A 21,546-nucleotide genomic window follows, 5' to 3' on the forward strand; every position below is an offset into this window, starting at 1 on the left:
TCTAGGGTTCAGAATGTAGTTTCTAAATGCCAGGGAACTGGTTCTATTTGGCTGGAAATATGATAGACACACACACACACACACACACACACACACACACACGGGTATATTATTCAGCCATAAAGAAGAATGAACTCTTGCCATTTGTAACAATGTGGATGAACCTCGAGGGCATTATGCTAAGTGAAATAAATCAGACATAGAAAGATAAATATTGTATGATCACTTATATGTGGAATCTTAAAAACAAAACAACCCCCCTCAAATCAAGCTTACAGATACAGAGAACAGATTGGTTGCCAGAGGTGGGAGGTGAGGAGGTGGAAGAAATGGGTGAAGGGGATCAACAGATAAAAAGTTCCAGTTATAAAATAAATAAGTCATGGGGATGTAATACATACAGCATGGTGACTGTTCTTAACAATACTCTTGTTTATTTGAAAGTTGCTAAGAGAGTAAATCTCAAAAGTTCTCATGGCAAGAAAAAATATGTTTGTAACTATGTATGATGATGGATGGTAACTAGATTATTGTGGTGATCATTTCCCAATGTGTGCAATGTAGAATCATCACATTGTGCACTTGAAACTAATATAATATGTTAATTATACTTCAATGAAAGAAAACAACCTATAAATTAAAATAGTTAGGAAAATATTTTTTAGAAACCGACAATGTGCAAAGCATTAGAGATACAAAAATGATGGAAATACAGCTTTCCCCTTCAAGCAAAGTTTAGTACGGTGATGGTGGATGTATAATATGTGTGCAGTTAATACATGCAAAGCTGCTCTTTGACATGTAGGATTACACAGGTGGAGACAAAGTGCTGTGCAACGTGTGGCATTACAAAGTATAGCACCGGGAAAGTGCTGTGAGAAACAAATGGAGTAAATTAATTCCGACGTGAGCTATCAGGAAAACTTCTCAGAAGAGGCAACATTGGAGCGCCTTGACTGATAAGCAGAATTTAAAGAGCGCAACAGAAGATCATAGCAACTGCACAACAGTGTCCACAACGCAAACAAAGCCTGTAATAACGGTGCTGGGAGGAAAGCTCTGTGAGGACAGGGACTTTGTTTTATCTCTATGTGACTGACACACGGTAGGCTTTCTATATTTTTTAAGGAAATGAATAAATTGTAAAAGCATTGTGCAATTGTTGTATCATGTGTGAATAGAAAGTTAACAGTTTGATCATTGGGAAAGATTTCACTTTTCCTCTTGCCTGGCTTATATTTGGAGGCAGGACTTTCTTTCCAGTTATCCTTGGAATAGCTAAATAGGTCATTTCTGTGATATTCAAATGTATGAAAAGCTCGTGTTAATAAAACTGACAGAAAGATCTGGAAAAGGTATATAGAGAAGGAAAGAAATTCCTAGCATATTTAGATAGTCTGCCACCGATTTGAAAATGAGCTAATGAGGATGTCCAGAAGTACTAAATAATAAAATACAGTCTTTGAAATGTAAGACTGAGTGGGCCAGCTAGACAGGAGATTAGACACAGAAGATAACTGTAGAGAGATGGGAGCAGGAGGGGGTGGATGAAGGTGAGACAGAGAACAGATCAATGAAGCAGGTCCCCTGTATGGCTAATAACAGTTTCAGAAGGAGAGAAGAGATAAGGAAAGGTGTGAACCATGGACTTTAGTTAATAATACTGTATAAATACTGGCTCCTCAATTGTAACAAAAACACCACGCTAATGTAAGTTGCCAATAGTAGGAGAAACTCTGCCAAAAGAGGGGCGAGGGGAGGTGTATGGGAACTCTCTGTACTTTCTTCTCAGTTTTTTGTCAACCTAAAACTACTCTCAAAAATAAAATCTGTAAATAAATAGTAACATGCAGTGGGTTAACATTAAAGTTTAAACTGAACCATTGTAGAGGCAAAAGGAAAAGGGGCTGAGAAATAAATGCTTAGCAAAAAGCAAACGCATCAAAGTCCGGGATGTTGAACTGTGGAGTTAAAGAACACAGGCATGTGCGGGTGTTCACATTCTTTTGCATTGCGGAGTCTGCATGTTGAGAGCAGCACAGCGGAGCAGGAGGGGCAGGAGAGGCTTGAGGGTCAGATCCTATTGTTAAAGACCAAAAGTTCTAACCAAAAAATACTCCTTGTTATAAAACTTATACAGCAGGGCTAGATTTACTTCCCCTCCCCAACCAAATTGAAGCCTGTTGGAAGGTGTGCCCACAGAAGGATGACAGCAGCCATTTTTCAAGATTCTTTAACACGTAACCCAGGAACTGACACCACTCCTGTCGAAATGGGGAAAAGTCGTTGTTTACAAAACATGGCGCTTATCACTGTTTTTGCTCTCATGTGACATCAGGTGGTTCTGAAAAAAGCTTCATTTTTCTTGGTTTAAGTTTACCCATGGAGACCTTTGCCTTACCCAAGGAGACCTTTGCCTTAGCTTCCAAAACATCAGTGATGAGTGATGAGTTTGGGAGCTTGCAGACTCCCAAACAGGGCTGGCGTCATAGGTACAACCACACGTGTGGTTGCACAGTTCCCCTGCTTAGAAGTGCCCTGCACTTACCTTCACTCTCTGTCATTGCCATGTTGTAATTCTTAAACATTTTTAACAAGGGGCCCCACGTTTCTGTTTTGCACTGTCCTCTAAAAATGATGTAGCCAGTCCTGCTCTAATCTCTTATTTATTCTATAATGTACTAACATCATAGTTTACCCCAAGTTTCTAACCAGGGGTTGCCAACCCTGGTGCCCACAGGGACCAAGCATTGAGGTGTGAACGATGGCATCAGGTGAGCCTGGGGCCAGTAGGGGGCGCTGCAGCTGTGGTGAGCAGGAGAACGAGCCTTGTCTAAAAGGCGCAGCCAGTACTCGGCTCTGCTAAGCATCGTCACCTGGCCCACTGTAGCCAGATCTTCCAAGTTTTAAAGAAAAAATAGAGATGTACTTTGAGGCAAAAATCATCATATTTAAAAATATTGTTTCAATTACAAAAAATATCCTCTGTGTGGGCCAAACAAAACACATCTGCTTGGCCATACCTCAGCTGCTAGTTTATGATGTCTGGCCTAAAATTTCAAAAGCAAAGCCACGTTTTTTAATTTCCCTCCCTATTTCTCAATAAACTTGACAATTTTTTTCTCCCGCTCTTTTTGAACACAAAGGTGGTTAACAATACAGAGAAATGGAGAATCCAGACCTTAGGAATAAATTCCTGTCTCCATCCCAGGGGGAGGAAAAAATTCCTTTCATTTTGGATGAATCAACAACAGTAAAAACAAACCACAAAGTAATTCTCCAATAGGTTATCTTGTATGTTAAATTGTTACTAAATTTCCCTGCTGTGGTTATTAATATTGTTGATCAGGCATGTGGATTGAACATATAAGTAAAATAATAGATTAAGGGATGCTGAGCAAGTGGGATTCAGTGTCTTCTTGGGCTCGTGGCAGCACCTGGTCTCTCGTTGATTAACCTGAAGGGTCCCAGGTAGTTCTGTTACCTTAGATAAAGCCATCAGGAGGCAGCCCCTCCTTCCCAGAGTCTCATGCATGTACTCAGTTCATAGAATCTTGGGAAAACTTAGTTCCCTCGGGGATCAGTTTGAACGAGTGAAGGAAAGTCAGTGGATTATGAGCACTTGAGAAACACAGCGTGTAATGCATTCCACCACAGGAGGCCGTCCTCCCCACGCCCACACTTTTCTTACAGCTTTTATGTATTTAGGGATGATTTTTAAAAATTGTCTCTTTTCTCTTTCCATCTACCTGCCTGGCAGGTATTTCCAGATTTTATTCATAAATTAGAAGAAATGTCCCAGACATCCTGAGACTAGGAGATTTTTTTTTCCTTTCCAAATTCCCTGCTGGCAGGACTGCTGTACATGTTAGGATATACCAAGGTACACTGCACAACTTCAAGGAGTGCCATTCATACTGTTACCTGTGGGGGACAGCTCCTCCTCCTGCAGCCAAACAGCGTTCAACTGACACAGCTGGACGTGTCGCTGTTCCTCCTGGCAGCTGCCTTAGACCTAAGGATAAGGACAGTGACCTGACTAATACACTGCTTACCATCCTGTCACATATAGACACAAAATCCATAACACAGGTATGTTGCAACACCTGATCATGTTACTTTTTCTTTATTCGTTAAAAAATCTTTAATTCTTCTCCAATGCCTTCAGGATTAAGTCTGTTACCAGTGGATTCTAAAAGGACTGGACTGATTTTTATCAGAATCCTTTGGATGAATTGTTTTAAAAAAATTAAGATTTCCAGACTCCAGATTGAAGATTCTGGCTGGAGGTGTCTAGAGTAGGGCCTGGGAGTCAGTGTTTTAGGAAGCAGCCCTGCGTGCCCAGCCCCAGACCGGGTAATTCTGCTGCCCAGCCGTGCTGGCAGACACTGGTCTACCTCCACACTGGACCACAAGGCCCTTCACAGTTGCACTTCAACCAACTTGATCTTTCATACCGTGTGTCATATTTCAGCTTTAATGGAATAGTCACCATCACTGAACAGCTCTCTGGTGCCTCGATTATATTTACACATTCCTTCTGTCTGCAAAATTTTTTCTTGGATTTTTCTGTCAAGTGAACTTGTTTCTTGGCCTTTAAGACCTAAACGAAATGGTATCCCCCTTGAACTGGACTTGCAGTCCCCCCTCGCCTAGAATCAATTATTCCTGCCTCTAGGTTCTTGTAACACTATAGACATGATCCTCAGAAACAGTTGGCTTAGATACCTTCCCCTGAAGAATTTTTAGAACTCTGTGCTTAACATCAAAAATCTATTTGCATCATCAGTTTAAATCATTACCCATAATATAATTTCTAGCACATTAAACACCAACTCTTTATACTAAATGTGTGCCATCACTGTATTTTAGACATACAGCCAAAGTAATCTCAATACCTGTCTTAGGTCGGGTCCTTGTAGAGGACAGCGTTCTAGTGCAAGTGATTTATTAAGCAGGAGCTCCCAGGAGAAACGGGTAAGGGAGTGGGAAAAACATGATAGGATTCAGGCGAAGTCCAAGCCTCAAGCCTGATGCTGCTGGGAGCTTAAATGACAATTGCACATCTGAGTTTATCCCATTTCTGGGCAGCAGAATTGTCTTTTGAAGCTCTGTGCTTGTCATTATTGGCTGTGGGACAGTGAGGGTGCGTGTAGTGAGGGTGGGGGGTAGAGGACCGGAAACAGGCTTCCAGGCTGCGTCTTCTCCATCTTACAACGAAGGGGCTCCAGCAGCCCAGGCAAGAACGGCAAAGCACCTAAACGGGGAGACAGGGTTCCGCGCGGGGTGGAGGGGGCGGTGGCCATCGGGACGGCTCCAAAGGCGTCTTCGACGGTTCCCCGATGTCCTGATGTCACCAACAATTTAAAAAAAATATACTAGACTTCTGATTCTGGAAGATGGAGTAGATACACTTTCTATTCCTTCCACTTAAGTGCAGTTAGAAACTCTGGACGCTGCATATGACTCTGAGAGGTGACAAGGGGAAGGCCGACCAGCTAGGGATCTTGGGACCTAAAGAACAACACAGTCCTGAGTTCCCTGCATTTTCTTTTTACCTCACAGTTCCCAGACGGGGCACTGGAAAAGCCAGTAACCCAGAAATGCCAATAGGCTTAGATGGGGGAGAAAAAAAAAAAAAAAAAAGCCCCAACAAAACCAACAAAAGCCTGCTCTCTCTAGCCAAAGAAGCATGAAACAATCAAACAAGAGAAAACTTTTGGAAAGTAACAGCCCTGCTGGAGAGGCCCAGTGGTTAGCCGGAGCGTGGGAGGCAGGTCAGGACAGGAGGGGTGGGAGTCAGTGTCTCAGGGGTTTAAGGCTACTGGACTGGATGAAGTTAGCTGGGGTGAAGACAGCAATGCAAGATGAAGGCCAAAGACAGAAACTTGGGAATGCCTACAGCATTTTTACCCTCTGGTTTCCAACTAGAGAACAACTTGGGAGGTTTTAAAAAAAAAATACACATGCTTACTGTCCCTCCCTGGAGATTCTTGAGTCTTTTCTGTACTTTTTTCAAGGTTCTAAAGATGATGCTAAGGTGCAGTAAACACTGAAAACTGTTAGAGGGTTGGAGAAAAAACAGAACTGAGAAGGCTTTGCTATAAACAGGGAAATTACTGAGAAGCAAGCATTCAGCACACGGATGGAAGGGCAGATTCCCGGGTGTGAGAGTGTTAGCAGAGCCAAGCGCTGCAGGACGGCAAAGAGATGGAGAACTCAAAAGAGATTCCTTCTGAACAGTGAGACGGAAGACTGAAGATTTCCTAAATGTGGGAATATTAAAAGAAATTAGGAAAGTAAATATTAGTATCTCACTTCAAAGGCCAAGAGGAGTTCAGAGCTATGATAGAAAAAAAGGAGTAAAGAAAAAAATCTCACAGCAATTTTGGAACTTCCTGGACACCATCCCTGATGAACGTGAGGACCACAGATACCTATGAAGTCAATCTACTTTAAAAGCGAGAGTACAAAATGCTATTTGTCAAAAGGCAACCATCTGGGATGCAAATCACAATTTATATAAAGACTTAGACAAATTATAAAAATATTAGGAAATGTCAAAAAATCACAACTCAGTGTTTATTACCTCCTATAATTTTTCTTACTTGACGTCCTGGTGTTTTTGTCTTACAGTTTGTTGGTTCTTTGACTGTCTAGTAATTTCTCTTTAAATGTGTACTTTTTAATGACTTGATACTCTGAAAATACATTGTGAAACATCTTCAATTTATAATGAATATAAATAATAAAGTAAATAGTAACATATGCAAAATGGTCTATTAAGTGCTTTCACATTTTTATTTAACTTGATCCTGTCAACACTCCTGTGGCATAAATATGGGAGGGATTAGAATTACTATTTGGCAGAAGAGGAAATGGAAGCCCTTGGAAATTACATGACTTGCTTAAAGACCTCCAGCTCCTGTGCAGCAGTCAGAACTCACACCCAAGGCTTCTGATTCCTTGCAATTTGTCATGGCACGTTTGTTCTAATGAGATTCCTGTGTCTTAAGTTATCATTTCTGACCAGGCTTAGTGGAAAAAAGACACCCACCTGTTTCACAGAGACTGTGCCAGTGACAGGCTCTGGGTTATGAGAAATAACAGGGAAAGGGAGGTTCAGGGGTTTTGTCCTGAACAAAAAGGGGGTCAGTTGTTTTATCCACAAGGTCAGAAGAGAGGAAAAAACTTGCCCTTGGACTCCATGGCAGCAAGAAACACACTGACTCCCTCAAAGGCTGAACATTTCAAAGTTAAAAATAAGTAGAATGTTGTCATAATTTTTACTCAGATATTCCTAATGTTAAGTTTCTCTTGAAAGGGCATTAGCGTTCTCCTGTTTTGTAGAAGTGGAAGCTGAAGCTTACAGAGAAAGGCATTGAAAATCATAATTTTATTTTTGCAATAATTGTGTGACTAAAAAAGATGGTATTTAAGAGGGAAAATTATACACAGCTATTTAACAAAGGTAAAGGTTTCTCTAAAATATAAAGAAAACTTAAATCTTGCGTCTCTGAAAGGCTGATACACTCAACAAACTAAAATACTCTTATAAAGAGCAGCTTTATAATATCTACTAGAAACGTTATTCCAGACACTTGAGAGCCAAATCTCAGTAATCTTCAGGGAAGATGGTAGCACCGATTCCTGGATCATCATTATCATCATTTTCAAGTCCTTTATCATTTTCTTCAGTAATGTATTTGCCACGTGCTTTTTCTGGGTTTCTTTTCTTCTTATGAGTGTGTGGTGAGTTATTTTTCGCTCTGAATTTCTCTTTGGGCTGTGAGTCAGTTGTAACACTTTCTTTTTCCAAAGCATGTTGTAGGCAGTTGTAAAACCTGTAAAGAAATAAAGTACTGCTGTTATGTCTGTGCGTTCTGAACTGAAACAAAATGACTGAAGTACACCTAGAACTTAAGCATTACGTCAATCTTATGTCTCATATTAACCTTAAAATATAAGTCACAGAAATAATATGCTTTTTGCTTTTATGATTGTTTAATTAGGACAAGAAATGTGTTTTTAGTTCTTTAAGAACAGCCCTGAAAACTGGGTTGGAATCACCTCTGGACAACCCCTATCCTACCTTAATTTCTATTCCAGATGTAGGAGTCAAACAAAGAAGGTTAAAAAAAAAGAACAGAAATATTTTTCTAAAAAAAAAAAATCATAAATGTAATACAGGTTCACTTTAGAGAATTTGGGAAGATATATAAAGTTACAAATACAGATCCCCTCTGTATAACTACCTAGAAATAACTACTCTGGACATTTGGATTCTTTCCTGCTTATTACTATATTCTGAATTAATACATTTGTACACATATACATACACCTACTGTCTTTTATACAATCGTGATATTACAGATAAAGTTTTACATTGTTTTTCCGAATTTAATATTTAATATTGAAAACATTTTCCATATCACCAAATGAACTATAAAATAATGCTTTTTAATGGTGCATAACATCATGCCATGTGGTTTCAGTGTTCATTTTCAGCGTATGTTGGAAGGCCGCACCGGGGCTCGGGGGAGCCCCACGTGCTCCACACCAGCCTTCCCCTGGGAGAGCTGGGGCCGGCGAGTCCCAGCCTCACTGCATCTCAGTCTCCTCACTTACAAAACTGGTTACTATCTTGTACCTTGCAGGGAGATAGATGTAAGTACCCCGCACAGTGCCTGCCACCACGTAAGTTCTCAATAATGACAATGTTTTGCAGAACATAGACTCCATGAGACCATCTTGGTTTCTGTTATATTCTTAGAATGGCATAGGGTGCTGCCACACTTGGTAAAAATATGGCAAATAAGTGAATAAATAACTACCGAAAAAAAAAAGTGAATATGGATGTATTAGCCCAGGTTCCAGATTAGAATGACCTAAAAGTTGAGAACTCCTTTGCCACTGTAGAGATCTCATCGCGGTTTTACATCCCTTTATAATGGGAGACTATGACAGGAAATTTCTGACAGCTACAGAACAGATTGCTGTTTGGACCAATTTTCTTCTTGAGTTAATCTGATGAACAGGCTAAGTTCTACACAAAAGTTCTAAAACTGACCTAAAAAACCCCAAGATATTCACCTATTCCCAAATACCCCATTTCGTGGTAACAGCCTTTTCTTTTAATGCATCCTTTATATCCTTACTTAACTGAAACCTGGCTCCCCTGCAGACACCACTGCCCTGCCTTCCTCTCAAGTGGAGACTGCTTCTTCACTCCTGCCTCCCACAGAGTTGACATAAGGTCAGAGTTCACCTGCCTCACCGACACTTCACCAGGCTAGACTCCTTCATCCACCCCGCAGGTCATCTACCGATATTCTGTTGTCTTTTACATTCATGAAAACTTCTACGCTTGGCTGGCCCTTTGTCTCCAGGTCTTGCCATCACCCTAGATGACTTCAGTGACTGGCTTTCTTCCCACCTTCCACATTGCCTATTTAGAATGGCTTAATAACACGGCCCAGGAGGATGACTCATTTTATCTAAAACATAAATCCAAGTACCCCACAAAGGGTGTGACTCATGAGAGGCTATTCATTCATGAGAGGCAACTTCATCTTCTATCTTCCTCTACCCAATGCTGCTCTTTAAACTTAGCTAACCAAGGCTTTTCTCTGGTTTCTACTCGATTCCTAGAAAATTAAAGGTAAGATTAAACTCCCCTTTTATGACCACAGAGAATTAACAGCTTGTGTAAAATACCTTCTCAATCACATAAAAAAGGTAATTAAAGAGGAACAGGGGCCTTACTTCAATCGTCCATGAAACAACCTAAGCTACCTCCTTGGGGTACTGAAAAACAACTGGTAAAATGGAACAAAGACCTTTCTGTGCTGAAAGCCAAGAATAAAACTCCGACGACTTTCTTCTTTTCCTTTGTTAAGGGAACTTTTAAGATGCCCTTTGGTAAACTAACTTACTCAGTAAGTCAGAAATTTGTTTTCCAATTACACGTTCCCGTCTCATGCTATGACCCTCTAAACAGCGTTCTAAAGCCCAATTCTCAAAGTGTAATTTTCTCAGCTCTCACGGGCAACAAAAAGAGCTCAGAGTGTAAAAAGAAATGTATTGCTCAGGCAACTGATTTTCTCCCCCTCAGAAGAAAATCAAGTTGTCTTCAGTTTTTCTACCTCTGTAGTCAAGATTATCATGACATAGGGCAACCTGTATAGAGCTCTCTTCATGAGAGAACTTTTCAGACCAGCCCTGGGAAAATGGATTCTTGTTTTTCAGGTCAGTTAGAGGACCATGTGCAATAAAAAGCTGATATTTCTTGACTTCTGAAATAGGAACATAAAGTTAATGAAATCTAGGCACAACTTCATACCCTTTCAGGCTTCCATTATTCACAAATAAAAGAAGGCTGTTTTCATACATTATGTATTTGGATTTTGACTGATTTTAAGCTCAAGAGCATTTTTACTAAAAAATATGTATATGACACCTGCTAGAAACAGGTAAGAGATGAGGTCTGTGCCGGCAGCGAGCTCAGGGCTTAATGGGAGCGGCAGAGCTGTGGATACGTTCAATGTGCCATGAAAAAGCTGAGATAAAGTAGGAGCGTGCTGAGGGCACAGTGCTCCAAGCGAGATCGTCAACAACTCCTTGGGAAAAAACTCCAACACTGGGCTGAACGGCAAGGGCGAATGGAAGCTGGCTGGGTGAAGGTAGAAGAATTATGAGAGGAAAATTGAGAGGACACTCATGGAGGAATTCTCAAAAAATGTATTTTCACTATATATTATTTACTTCTTTGATTGTAAGTACATAAGGAAATGTGTGAGTTATTTATTTGCCAGCTTCAGTTCCATTTTTAAATGTTAAGACTCGACTCCTCCTCTCCTCCCCATCTCTCTCTGCTGCCACATCGGGTTATGTTCTGCAGGGTCACCCCCATTCATCTTGTTACTCGGATCCTGTTACTTCCTGCCTGGACTGTGCAGCCAGAGCCTCCTCCTGCTCACCCCATCAATAAGCCATCTTACACGTCCTCCAGAATAACCACCCTAAGGCTTTGACACCATCAAATTAAATTAGCACTATTGATAGGAAGCGTCTATTAACTAAATTCAGCAAACATTTCAAACATTAGCCACTGTTCTCCTGTCAGACACTCAGAAAATAATGATAAGAAGCTGTGTTTGCCTTTGGGGAACTAAATATGATGTGTTAACTTTTAGTTCCTTTATTGTTTATGATTAATTCGATAAACATTTACTGGGTTTCGACTGTGAGGCAGACACTCTGTAAGGTTTAGGGTAAAAGATACTTAGTGTATGTGTGTGTGTTTGGTTGGTGGGGGGAAAGTCAGTCCTGTTTTCAACGTGACCATGTTGTAGTGGGGGAAAAAAGACATACATGCAATTAAATAATTGTAATTCAGCATGGTTCACACTTCTGTTTTGCACTGAGGGGTAAATTGTAATAATACTGGTAAGTGATAACAAGAATCTGAACCAAGGAAATGGCTAAAAGAGGTTGAGACAAAGACAAAAAGATACTAAGGAAAGGCTTTTCAGTTGGATGTGTTCAATAGGCCATTGGATAGATGGGCCCAGGACTCAGGAGAGATCTGGAAAGTCTGCCAGTATCTAGGGAATTTGCTGAAGCAGTGAGCCAGGGAGGGAATCCTGGAGAAAAATAATATTTAACCAACAGGTAGAATAATAAGAGAAATCCAGAGGAAGCTAAGAAGCACCACAAACAGGAATGAGAGCAGCAAAGTGAGGGAACAGAAATTCTTACCAACAGGTTTATGAAAAAATGCTCAGTGTCACTAATCATCAGGGAAATGCAAATCAATTATCGTTTAATTAGCATCAAGTTTCAGCTGGGAATAATGAAAAGTTTCTGGAGATGAACAACCGTGATAGTGGTGGCTGCATAGCAATGTGAATGCACCTAATGCCAATGAACTGTACGATGGATAGAATTATACATTTTATGTTATATGTATTATACCACAATAAAGAAAAGTGAAAAAGGGAAAAACCAACCATCAGAAATAGATCCATTTACTTTTTCACTCCAATTTGCCTTATTTTTATCAATACTTCACACCATACATTTGGCCCTTTTATTTTACATTTTATTTAACATTTATTTTCTTAGTACACAGTTGGTGAGAAGAACATAGCTAATTTCATCCAACCCAAGTCAGATCTCTTACTAATAGCTGCAAAGATGGCCTTCCTCTTATAATTGGTAAACAGACTTCCAAACTTCATATTTTTCACCTGGAAATCATTACATATGAAATCATCTGACTTTTCTAAGTAGGCTTGGGAATTGTCTTTTACAAAAGAGACCTTTCTTCTATTAAAATCATTTTACCTTTTGATTTTCACATTTCAAGAATATTTCTTGATGCTGGAATGTTACTCATTAGGATTTTAACTTTTAAAACTTCTCTTATTTTAGCTATGTGAATTGTGAAACTTTAGTCCTATGACAAACCAACTTTAGTACTCAGTGTCTGATTGCAGAACTCATCACCTCCAGTGTTTATTATTTTTTCTCTTTTCAACATCAGAAGAGTAACTCTTTCTCTGCATTTGGTTGAATGTACAGCTGTTTCCAAAGGAGCGCCCTAATTGGCTCACCCTTTCTGAATTCACATGTAATCTTCTAATCAGTATCTTAAGACACTTTTTATCCTTCTTTAATTTTTCACTGATTTTATATGATGAGCATGACTCTCTTGATAGCAGCATGCACACTATAATCTCAGAACATATTTTTCAGTCAAAAGATTTAAAGCATAATTTGATTTTATAGTTGGTGAACGTGGTTCAATTAACTTCACCAGGTGTATAGTTAGTTGATCTTGGGCTATATTTATAATCTTGTTGAAATTCAAGTAAGGAAACAGAGAAACCCATTTGCTACCTCCTACATTTCAGCCAACAGTCTCACTAGAGCACTGTGTAACACTGTGTAAATGTAGTCAGCTTTTAGAATGGTACCAGTAAGTACCTACAACAGTGCGAACTCTGTAGTCGGGTGGAGTGGCTCTTCAGCTGTTTACCTGAAATCATCACTCTTTTTAGAATGTTTGCTCAAAGCACCTTGTGGCCAGGTAAACTCTCGGCTTTTTCCAGCCAGGGTTCTGCTGGAAGAGAAGCCCTGCTGCCCTCAGCCATCCACTGTATGTCATGAATGAACTTCTCGCCAATGTATCTAGATTGTACAGGTTCTAAGCACAGTTGGGAGAACTCAGAAGTAGTCACTTGAATAATTTTGTTAATTCTGTGGTTCAAATGAAGAGGAGCCCTGGTTGAGAAAGCCTGGATGGTGGTACTGATGTGATAACAGGTTTATCCTCCGTGTGAGCCAGTGAAGAAGGAGAAAGGCTATCCCGTCCTAAGAATCCATGACTGGCACTACACGTATGCTGCCTCACGTATACTGAAATTGTTCTCTGAGATAGGGATTTCCCCCACATTAGATATAAGACAAAAAAGCCAAGAGAGTTGAGTAAGCTGTGGGGGAAGCTGGATTTGAACCCAGTTCTGTCTCTGGAGTCCAGTTCTGCCTCTTTCCAGGAAGCCACACTGCTGCCATTGGCACTTCTGGACTTAGCTGCTTCATAAACAATTCTTGATATTACAGAATTTTAAGCAGGCAAGTTAAGCAATAGGATTCCTTTACACTTTACAGACAGGAGGCTGGAGATACGGAGAATGGCCTAGCAGAGAGACGCACCGGAAGGGCTCTACTATGAGAGCAGCTGACAAGGCTCTGCAGTGGTCCGGAGGGAGGGCGTGGCAGTGAGAGGGGGAGAAAAGCAGGGCTCAGGAGCTATTCAGGCAGTGACTGACGGGCTGTGGGGTGACCGGGGGTGGGGAGAAGGCAAAAAGGAAATTACAAACGACAACAAGCTGACCATCACTCCTTAAATAACTCAGAAATACGCATCTTACTGATGACAGATCAGCAGCGTTATCTCTTATACGAAGGCAGTATAACAGTCACTTCTTTGAATCAAAAACCCTATTCTTAGGAAAAAGTTGAAAAAGAAAGTAATGTAAAATTAATCTATAGGGAGGTGAAGTTTAAGAACAAGGGAAATGCAAAGATGTGAACTGACAGCCCTAATCCTTCCACCTGGGACAGTTACACCAGTTCAAATCTAATCCATGCTGGGAGCTGGGTTTTGAACCACCAGAGGTATAAAATATTTATCAGACTAAAATTAACCAGGCTGTTCTCCTCAAAAGGAGAGTCTTGGTAATCTCAGCAGATCCCGTTCAGAGGGCAGGGTGCGCCTCTTCCCTGACCGCCTTCAGCCTCACCAGCTGTGGTCCCTGTGGTTGTTGGGCTCTTACCGGAGTGACCATCCTCTCCCTAATGCAGCTGCTGGCAGTCACGTGTCCCACCGTCCTCCCTGGAGCCTCCTCGCTCAGCTCTGTATGACACCCATTACAGTCTGGCTTACTCCCATCCACTACTCTCATCATTTTAATTATTCACGATAAGGCTACAAATAGAAAAGCATTTGGGAGTATAAACTGAAGACGGTGTGTGTGAATGTTTTCAGAAACGACCTAGGCATGTAAGAATAACATGACAAAGTCTAATTCATATACCTTTCAATTCTCTTCTTGTTTTCCTCCATTTTTTGATTTGCTATCTTTAATAGGAAGTCGATATACTCTTCTGTCACCATCAGTTTTCCTTTCTGGCTTAATGGAACTTCTAAGCCATGTGTGCTCCGGACAGCCTGCAGGGAACAATTTAGATGTGATGACTTATGTGCTAGAGACATAGAAGGTAACTAAAGAAAAGTCGCAGGCGGCGCTGTGTTTAAATATAGATTAGCTCCATTACAGCATTTAAGTTCATGCTTTGATATAATTTAGTTAAATAGAGTTGAATCAAAGGAGATTAAACAGATTTTCTCATCATATAAAGTCATTTGTAAAGAAAGGCATTTTATACATTGTCTTACAGAGAAGCAGGTATTATCAAAGAATCCAATAAACTTAACAGTATCAATCTCACTAAAGCTAAGAAAGCTCTAATACACTATCTAAGGAAAAGAAATCAATGAAACCTCAACAGAAGTTTCAAGGGAAAATCAAAACGGACTGGACGCTAAAGAGCCTCTTGGCGCTGCTTGAGCGACGGGGTTCCGGGAATAAACCGCTTCTGCTCTACCTCCCACAGTGGTGGCTTTCTCGATGCTTTAGGGTTGCCAATTGTAGTAGCCCTGTTGAGGAAACAGTCAACGTGTTCCAAACAAATTCTAACACTGGCCACAGGTTAAGAACACAATAAAAACTATTATAAAGGCTAAAAATTCACTCAGCGAAACCTTACTGAGCATCTGTCATTTCTGGGCCCCACATAAGGTGTGAAGATACAGGATGAGCATAACACGGCCCCCGCCTTTTCGTGCTCACATTTCAGAACAGGAAATAAACAAGTGAACAAAAAAAATCACATCAGCACAACATAGGTGCCAGGACAAGAGAAACACACACGTGTACATGTGCATGAGTTCATGTGCACGTGCGTGCGCGCTGCACACACACACACCCACATAAAAACACACTGCTAAGGAAATACAGAGGAGGAGCAACTAACTGAGACTGAGGTCTCAGCTTTATGGGAAAGGTGGCATTTGAGTTGGGATTTTAAAGTAAAATGTCACCAGATGTAAACAGGGGGGCTGGGGAGCATTCCAGCCAGAGGAACAACTTTTCTATAGTCCTGGGGACAGGAAAAGCATGACACATTCGGAAGACAACCAACAGCTTTCTATCTGGCTGGAGGGGAGAGCGCTAGCGGAAGGCGAGCATAAGTAAGGTAGATGCAAAATAGTTTATATGAGGCCCTGAAAATCAGAGAAAACCCCTGGACACCTGACTTCTTTAAAAGGGGAATTCGGACAGTATTGGCTGGAAGGACTGAAGGAGAAGACAAGCAGCAGGAAGACAAGTCAGGAGACCACTGTACAGACGAGGGTGAGAGACAATGAGGGACCGTGTAGGGGCGGCGGCACAGGGCGTGAAGAGGCGGAGCCGGCGTGAGAAATCGGAGGGAGATGTGCAGGGACTTGTAACTAACGGAACACGGAGGACAAAGGAAAGGATGGTGAGGGAGTGGCTCTGTCCTTGCTCTCGGGCCACAGACGTAGTGAGGAGTGAGATGGGGACACAAATCAGTACCATGAGTTTTGATTTTCTGTTTAGTTCTATTCTATTTAGCTTTACAGGTGTCTTCTTTTGTAAAACGTCACCTCTTTGGGGGAAATAGGGTGTTTGTTAAAAAGAGATAGAAAATAGGAAAAGTCTAGGGAGCTAGAGTAGGGGACAACCTGAAATAGTTCAAAGGCAAACAACATACACCAGGTCAAACAGTAAATACAAACAGTAACTGCCACAGGAGATCAGGGCCAAGTCGCCATGGGTTGGCTTGGCCAGGAAAGGACTCAGAGAGGCTGTGGGACTCAGAAGGAGCCTTAAAGATCACCTAGTCCGGGATCAGCAAACTTTTTCTGTAAAAGGATAGACAGTAAGTATTTTCACCTTTGTGGGCCATCTAATACCTGTCACAACTACTCAGTTTTGCCGCTGCAGCACATACGCAACCTTAGACAGTAATTCATCAAATGGATTTACTGGAACGGGCCCCGCTGTGGGCTGAATTTGGTGCTACGGCAGAAGTTCACTAGAGCCCTGATGTGGCCGAGAAAATTCAGCCCCTGCTGGATCCGCATAGAGGACTTCAGACCCTCTGTCTGTGCATCTCTCCACAACATCATGGAACTGATTAAATTGGGCCTCAACTATTGAGGATGAGGATAGAGAGAATTAGGTTAAAAATAAGTGGAGGGGAATGCTATAAAATAAGATCACAAATGTAAATCTAACCAGTCTGGACTTTGCCCTGTAGGAAAAAGTAAGCCACTGCAAGTTTCTGAGCAGGGAATGGTAAGAAGATTTGAGTAGAAGGTTATTTAATCATGTGGATAAGTGCATGCTCAAAGCATTGCTTTTTGCCCCAAAGTATCTTACCAACATAGTCTTTCCTCTCTTTCCCACTGTTATGCCAGAGTTCCTGAAACCAGAATCCATTGCCACTGAATGCTGGAAGAAAATAAATTTGTTAAATTCTGAGAATCTGGCTAGTCAGATAAACACTTTAGCTCTACAAACTGCAGAAACATATATAACTCTAAACTTACAATTAAATAAAAAACTAGTTGATTAAACTAACATTGCTATAATTTTGATAGAAGATGTAAAGTTTAAAGTTAAACCTACTCACATACCTATACATTCAAGTATAATCACAAAATTTTACCAGCAGCTGTGCGTCCTGCAACTGTCGACATTGCACATGGAGAACAAGTGGTTCAAATTTCAAAATGGCATCACCGTCTGCTTTCTTCAGAGCTACCATCTAAATGAATGAAAAAAGTTAGGATCAGATACCAATATATGATCCTGTTCTCTGCTGACCCTTTATCCTATGTAACTTCAGTTTTTCAGAGGAACTTGCAGACTCACTCTGCATCCTCCTTCCACAGTAACTTTTCACTCTGCTCTCTTGGCCCTCTTTCTCCAAAAACTTACTAATCTGCTTATTCTTTTCACAGACCTGATTGCTAATTCTCCCATAAACCCTCTGTGTCATTCTTTCCAACCATACCTTAACAAAGTAAATTACTACTCTATCTAATTCAATAACAGATGTTTCATTAAGGAATACGGTATATAAAGACTGCACTAGGTCTGTTTAAACGCTTTGTTGTTAGACTGAGGTTTGAGACACATGTACTATCATGTCTGAGCTAGAATCTATTGTTACTGCTGTCTGCCTAGGGTCCCTGCACCAACCTCCCTCCTTTACATCCTTTGATTCTGGTGGGACTGTCAATTGTGACCCTGTCACTCATAACTCCCATCATCATAATATCAGAGATGCCAAGTGCCGAGGTCTGATCAAGGACAGCACTTCATTCTACTGGCAAAAAAGAACTGATCTCAGGGGGAGAACACCTAACCACGCAGGGGGACTGAGGTTCCTTCTTTGAAAATGATACATGGATCTTAAAAAGAAGTCTTATTCTGCTGGTGTTGCTGGCAACTATCTTTCCTGCCACGAAGATTATCTGAAGCAGAAGAGAAGTAGGGCAAACATACAAAGAGAACCAGTACCCAAGGAAGGAGACAGCGACTGAGTACTTTGAAGACAGCTTTAAGAACCTGAGCCAGTAATGTCAAATGCCTGACTAATACAAACTTATATGAACTTATTTAAACATTTTAATTTAGGAAACTAAATAACCCAGCACAGACAGGAAGATTTTTAAAGAAGCAATCCAGGTAAGTAATGTGTAATCTATTTGTATCAGTGTGCTGGTTACACGCAGGTAGTGCCAATTCCTTTCTCCTAGCTGCCTTCTCCTATAATTTGTTCCAGGTTACAAAGCTACCAAATGACAGGATTGAAATTCAGAATTTGGATCCAATATGTGTCCAATGTCCATGAACTCTCTGCTGTGTCCAAGAGGATGTGTTCTGTTGAGCAGCCGTAAGTAATGCCTGCACACAAAATTTTATCTCCCACAACTAAAAAAAGCCATTGTTATGAACTCTCTTTAGGCATTAAAATTTTCAGTCATTGTAATTATGTTATTTATGTTATTATAATTATTATACAAATCATCTTGAATTTTCTATTCTTTTCAGATGTATTTAAAGTGACTGGGAATTAAAGTTTATTTCTAAATTTATATATAAAAACTTACCACATCGTCTTTCACACAAGGTTTGTGTGTAACCAGTAGCCAGCAACAGTTTTGTTTCTGAACCTCAAAACCATTTATACCCTAAAATTTAAAAATAACATAATTTAATCATAAAATACAAAATAATAAGTACAATGTATAGCACATTTTAGGCTTTCTTAAATTAATAATCCCAGGTGGTGATTTTAAGTATTATGGAGAATAATTCAATACTGTTTTGGGTAAAGTTAATGTAAAACAAAATGAAACCAAATTACCTGAGAGAGAAAGACAATAACTTGTGTATTAAGGTAAAAGAACATAATAAATATTTTCTGAAATACAGTCATGATTTTGTCAGAAGAAAAGGCATTATTACAAGGGGTTGTACACTAGTAGCCCCTAAGTTGTATTCCAGCTGTTTTCTATGATTAGCATGATATTTTTAAAAAAAATTTGAAAGCACTCTCCCAATTCCACAAAGGGCCTACCACTTTTTACTGACACTTGATCTGTTCATACCTGTTATAATATGTCCCTAGACGCTACAGGCATAAGTTTGTGACCTCTGGCTTAGACTTTATATGTAGTCCCAAAAGGCAGAGCTAGGATTAAAAGGTCAAAATTTCAAGAAGGCAAATATATTAAATGCATTTTTTGCCTATTAACTGGAAAAATGTTTATTTGCAAAGTTCTATTAGGTACTCTGGATATAAACAGATCCTACCCTCAAGGACACTGGAAAGAGGATACAGGAAACCACATGCACTTTTAAATCACTGGACTTCTACGTCATAACTATTTATACAATGGGTACACGAGGCTTTGCTGTCTGGCTTCAGAAAGAAGAGCTTTGCTTGTCCTAAATAACTGATTTGTTTTCACGAATGACCTCAATGACTTATGTATCTGATTTTATGCTGGCTGCTCTAAATCTTACAGCCAAATGTGTGGCCCACCTCTAGCAAATGTACAGTCTAGTGGTATGTTTTGAGAACTAATGCCATCTCTGCTTCATCTTATCTATATTCCCTTTATCCAGATTTTCCCACTTTTAATTTTCCTCTTGTTTTGCCTCTTTGTAAGTTGATCAAAATCCTTTTTGAAATAAGGCAAAGTGGAAATAAATACAATACAAGACAAAATATAATACATAACATGAAAAGAGGTTCAGAAAAAGTCCCAAGTCAGTTCAGGAGAAGTAGTCATTGTCTCCCAGTGGATGTGTGTGTTTGCGTTCAGGTGGAGGAGGGGAGTGTGGGGAGGTATGCCTCAGACATGCAAGGATGGGAGAAAACATTTCTGGAAAAACAAACATGAGCAAAGGGAAAGGCAGGTAGATATAAGAGGAAAAAGAGAATAGTTCAGTTTCAGTAAACAGATTAAGATGAAGACCCGTAGTGGAAAACAGAGCTGAAAGGTATACTGGAGTATTTCAGCACAGATGAGTGACATGCACAGAACTGTGCTTTAGAAAGGTGACTCTGTTAAATGTGTAACATGGTTTGGGGTAGAGAGACTGGTAGTCCAGTGCCCTGCTAGGAAACCACTGCAGAAATCCAGGGAAGATAGGGCAATGGAAATGGGGGAAGAGAGAGGGAACAGGCCAAGCAAGAGTGCCAGTGCTTAGGAGGCACTGGAAGCAATGTAAGAATGCAGCCTGGGAGACCAGCGATGATCAGTGGGGGATCTGAAGAATGAGTTTATGAGTGCGCTGTCTTTCATGTTCTGAATTCAGTCCTAATGTTAAAGTTAACACAAAGCTCGCTTTTATAGCATACTTAATATGGGTCAGACACGATGCTAAAGGTTTCAAAATTATCTTATTTCCTCCACATAAAACTCCTATGAAATGGACACTCTTTATTATCCTTAGTACATGGAACAGGGAGGGGCTGTTTCATTAGCTTTCCCTTAAGTCACAAAGCCAATTCCCGTATCTAGTTTAGAATCTGGCAGTATCACTCCAAAGCCTGAGGGATTGATCACTCTGACTGTATACTACCATACTCTTTCTCAGATAATGTAAAAATTACCAGAGCTTTAATAACGGACTGGGCCACTAGGAGGCAGTAAACGCCCTATAACCATGGCGATCTTCCATAAAGTAGTTAACAATGATTTGGTAGAGCGGTTGAAGAGAAGACACCCACCTCGCCAGGCTGGAAAGTTTTTAAATTCCCTTAGTATTAAGGTGAAATACTCTAACCCTAGCAACTCAACATCATTCTCAGGCTAGTAGTTTCAGCGTCACTCAGGGCTTGTCAGAAATGCAGACTAGGCCCCACCCTAGACCTAAAGAATGAGAATCTGTACTTTAAAATATCTCTAAGTGATTAACAGACACATTGAAATTTTAGAAGCATTAGTCTAAGTTACCCTATTAGTTTCGCAGATAAAGAAACCGAGATCACCCATCAGAAGGGGAAACACAGGCTGGGCTGGGATTGTATAGGGTGGGCATAGGGCTCCTGATGTTGCACACTACCGGGCAGGCGCTGGAAGGGCACCAAGGATCCTCACCCCGTCTAGGAGGATGATGCGGCCAGCGCAGGAACTGGTGGTGAAAAACTGTTCTCGACCATTCAGAAGCTGCACAAGCCCTACCACATCCTCGTCCACACTGCCCTTCCGGCTGAGATCCGCTTTGCTCAGACACTGCGCCTTCCATCTCCTGAATTCTGCGTTACGATCCATGCGACGAGGGGGCCAGGGTCTGCACTTCCCCGTTAGCCTCGCCTTTCCCTGGGCGCAGCCATGTTGAAGCCGGTGGTGGCCGCGAAAGTCCAAAC

The 21,546-nt window shown here is 40.8% G+C and overlaps 1 protein-coding gene across 2 annotated transcripts; it reads right to left on the reverse strand.

Moving 5' to 3' along the window:
- Positions 1–7,272: 7,272 nt before the first annotated feature.
- On the reverse strand, positions 7,273–21,545 carry TYW3 (tRNA-yW synthesizing protein 3 homolog). 2 transcript variants are annotated; one of them, XM_010989040.3, is made up of 6 exons: positions 21,278–21,545; positions 18,776–18,856; positions 17,326–17,424; positions 17,037–17,108; positions 14,604–14,737; positions 7,273–7,844 (listed from the first exon to the last, which is right to left on the reverse strand). In XM_010989040.3, the coding sequence occupies exons 1-6, from the start codon at positions 21,449–21,451 to the stop codon at positions 7,616–7,618; spliced, it is 789 nt and encodes a 262-aa protein (XP_010987342.3). In that variant the 5' UTR covers positions 21,452–21,545; the 3' UTR covers positions 7,273–7,615. The 2 variants fall into 2 exon arrangements, with proteins under 2 accessions (XP_010987342.3, XP_064349519.1); XM_064493449.1 differs by lacking the exon at positions 21,278–21,545 and adding an exon at positions 21,134–21,206.
- Position 21,546: the final 1 nt, after the last annotated feature.

The sequence above is a fragment of the Camelus dromedarius genome, chromosome 14, assembly GCF_036321535.1.
Source record: "Camelus dromedarius isolate mCamDro1 chromosome 14, mCamDro1.pat, whole genome shotgun sequence".
Taxonomy (NCBI): Eukaryota; Metazoa; Chordata; class Mammalia; order Artiodactyla; family Camelidae; genus Camelus; species Camelus dromedarius.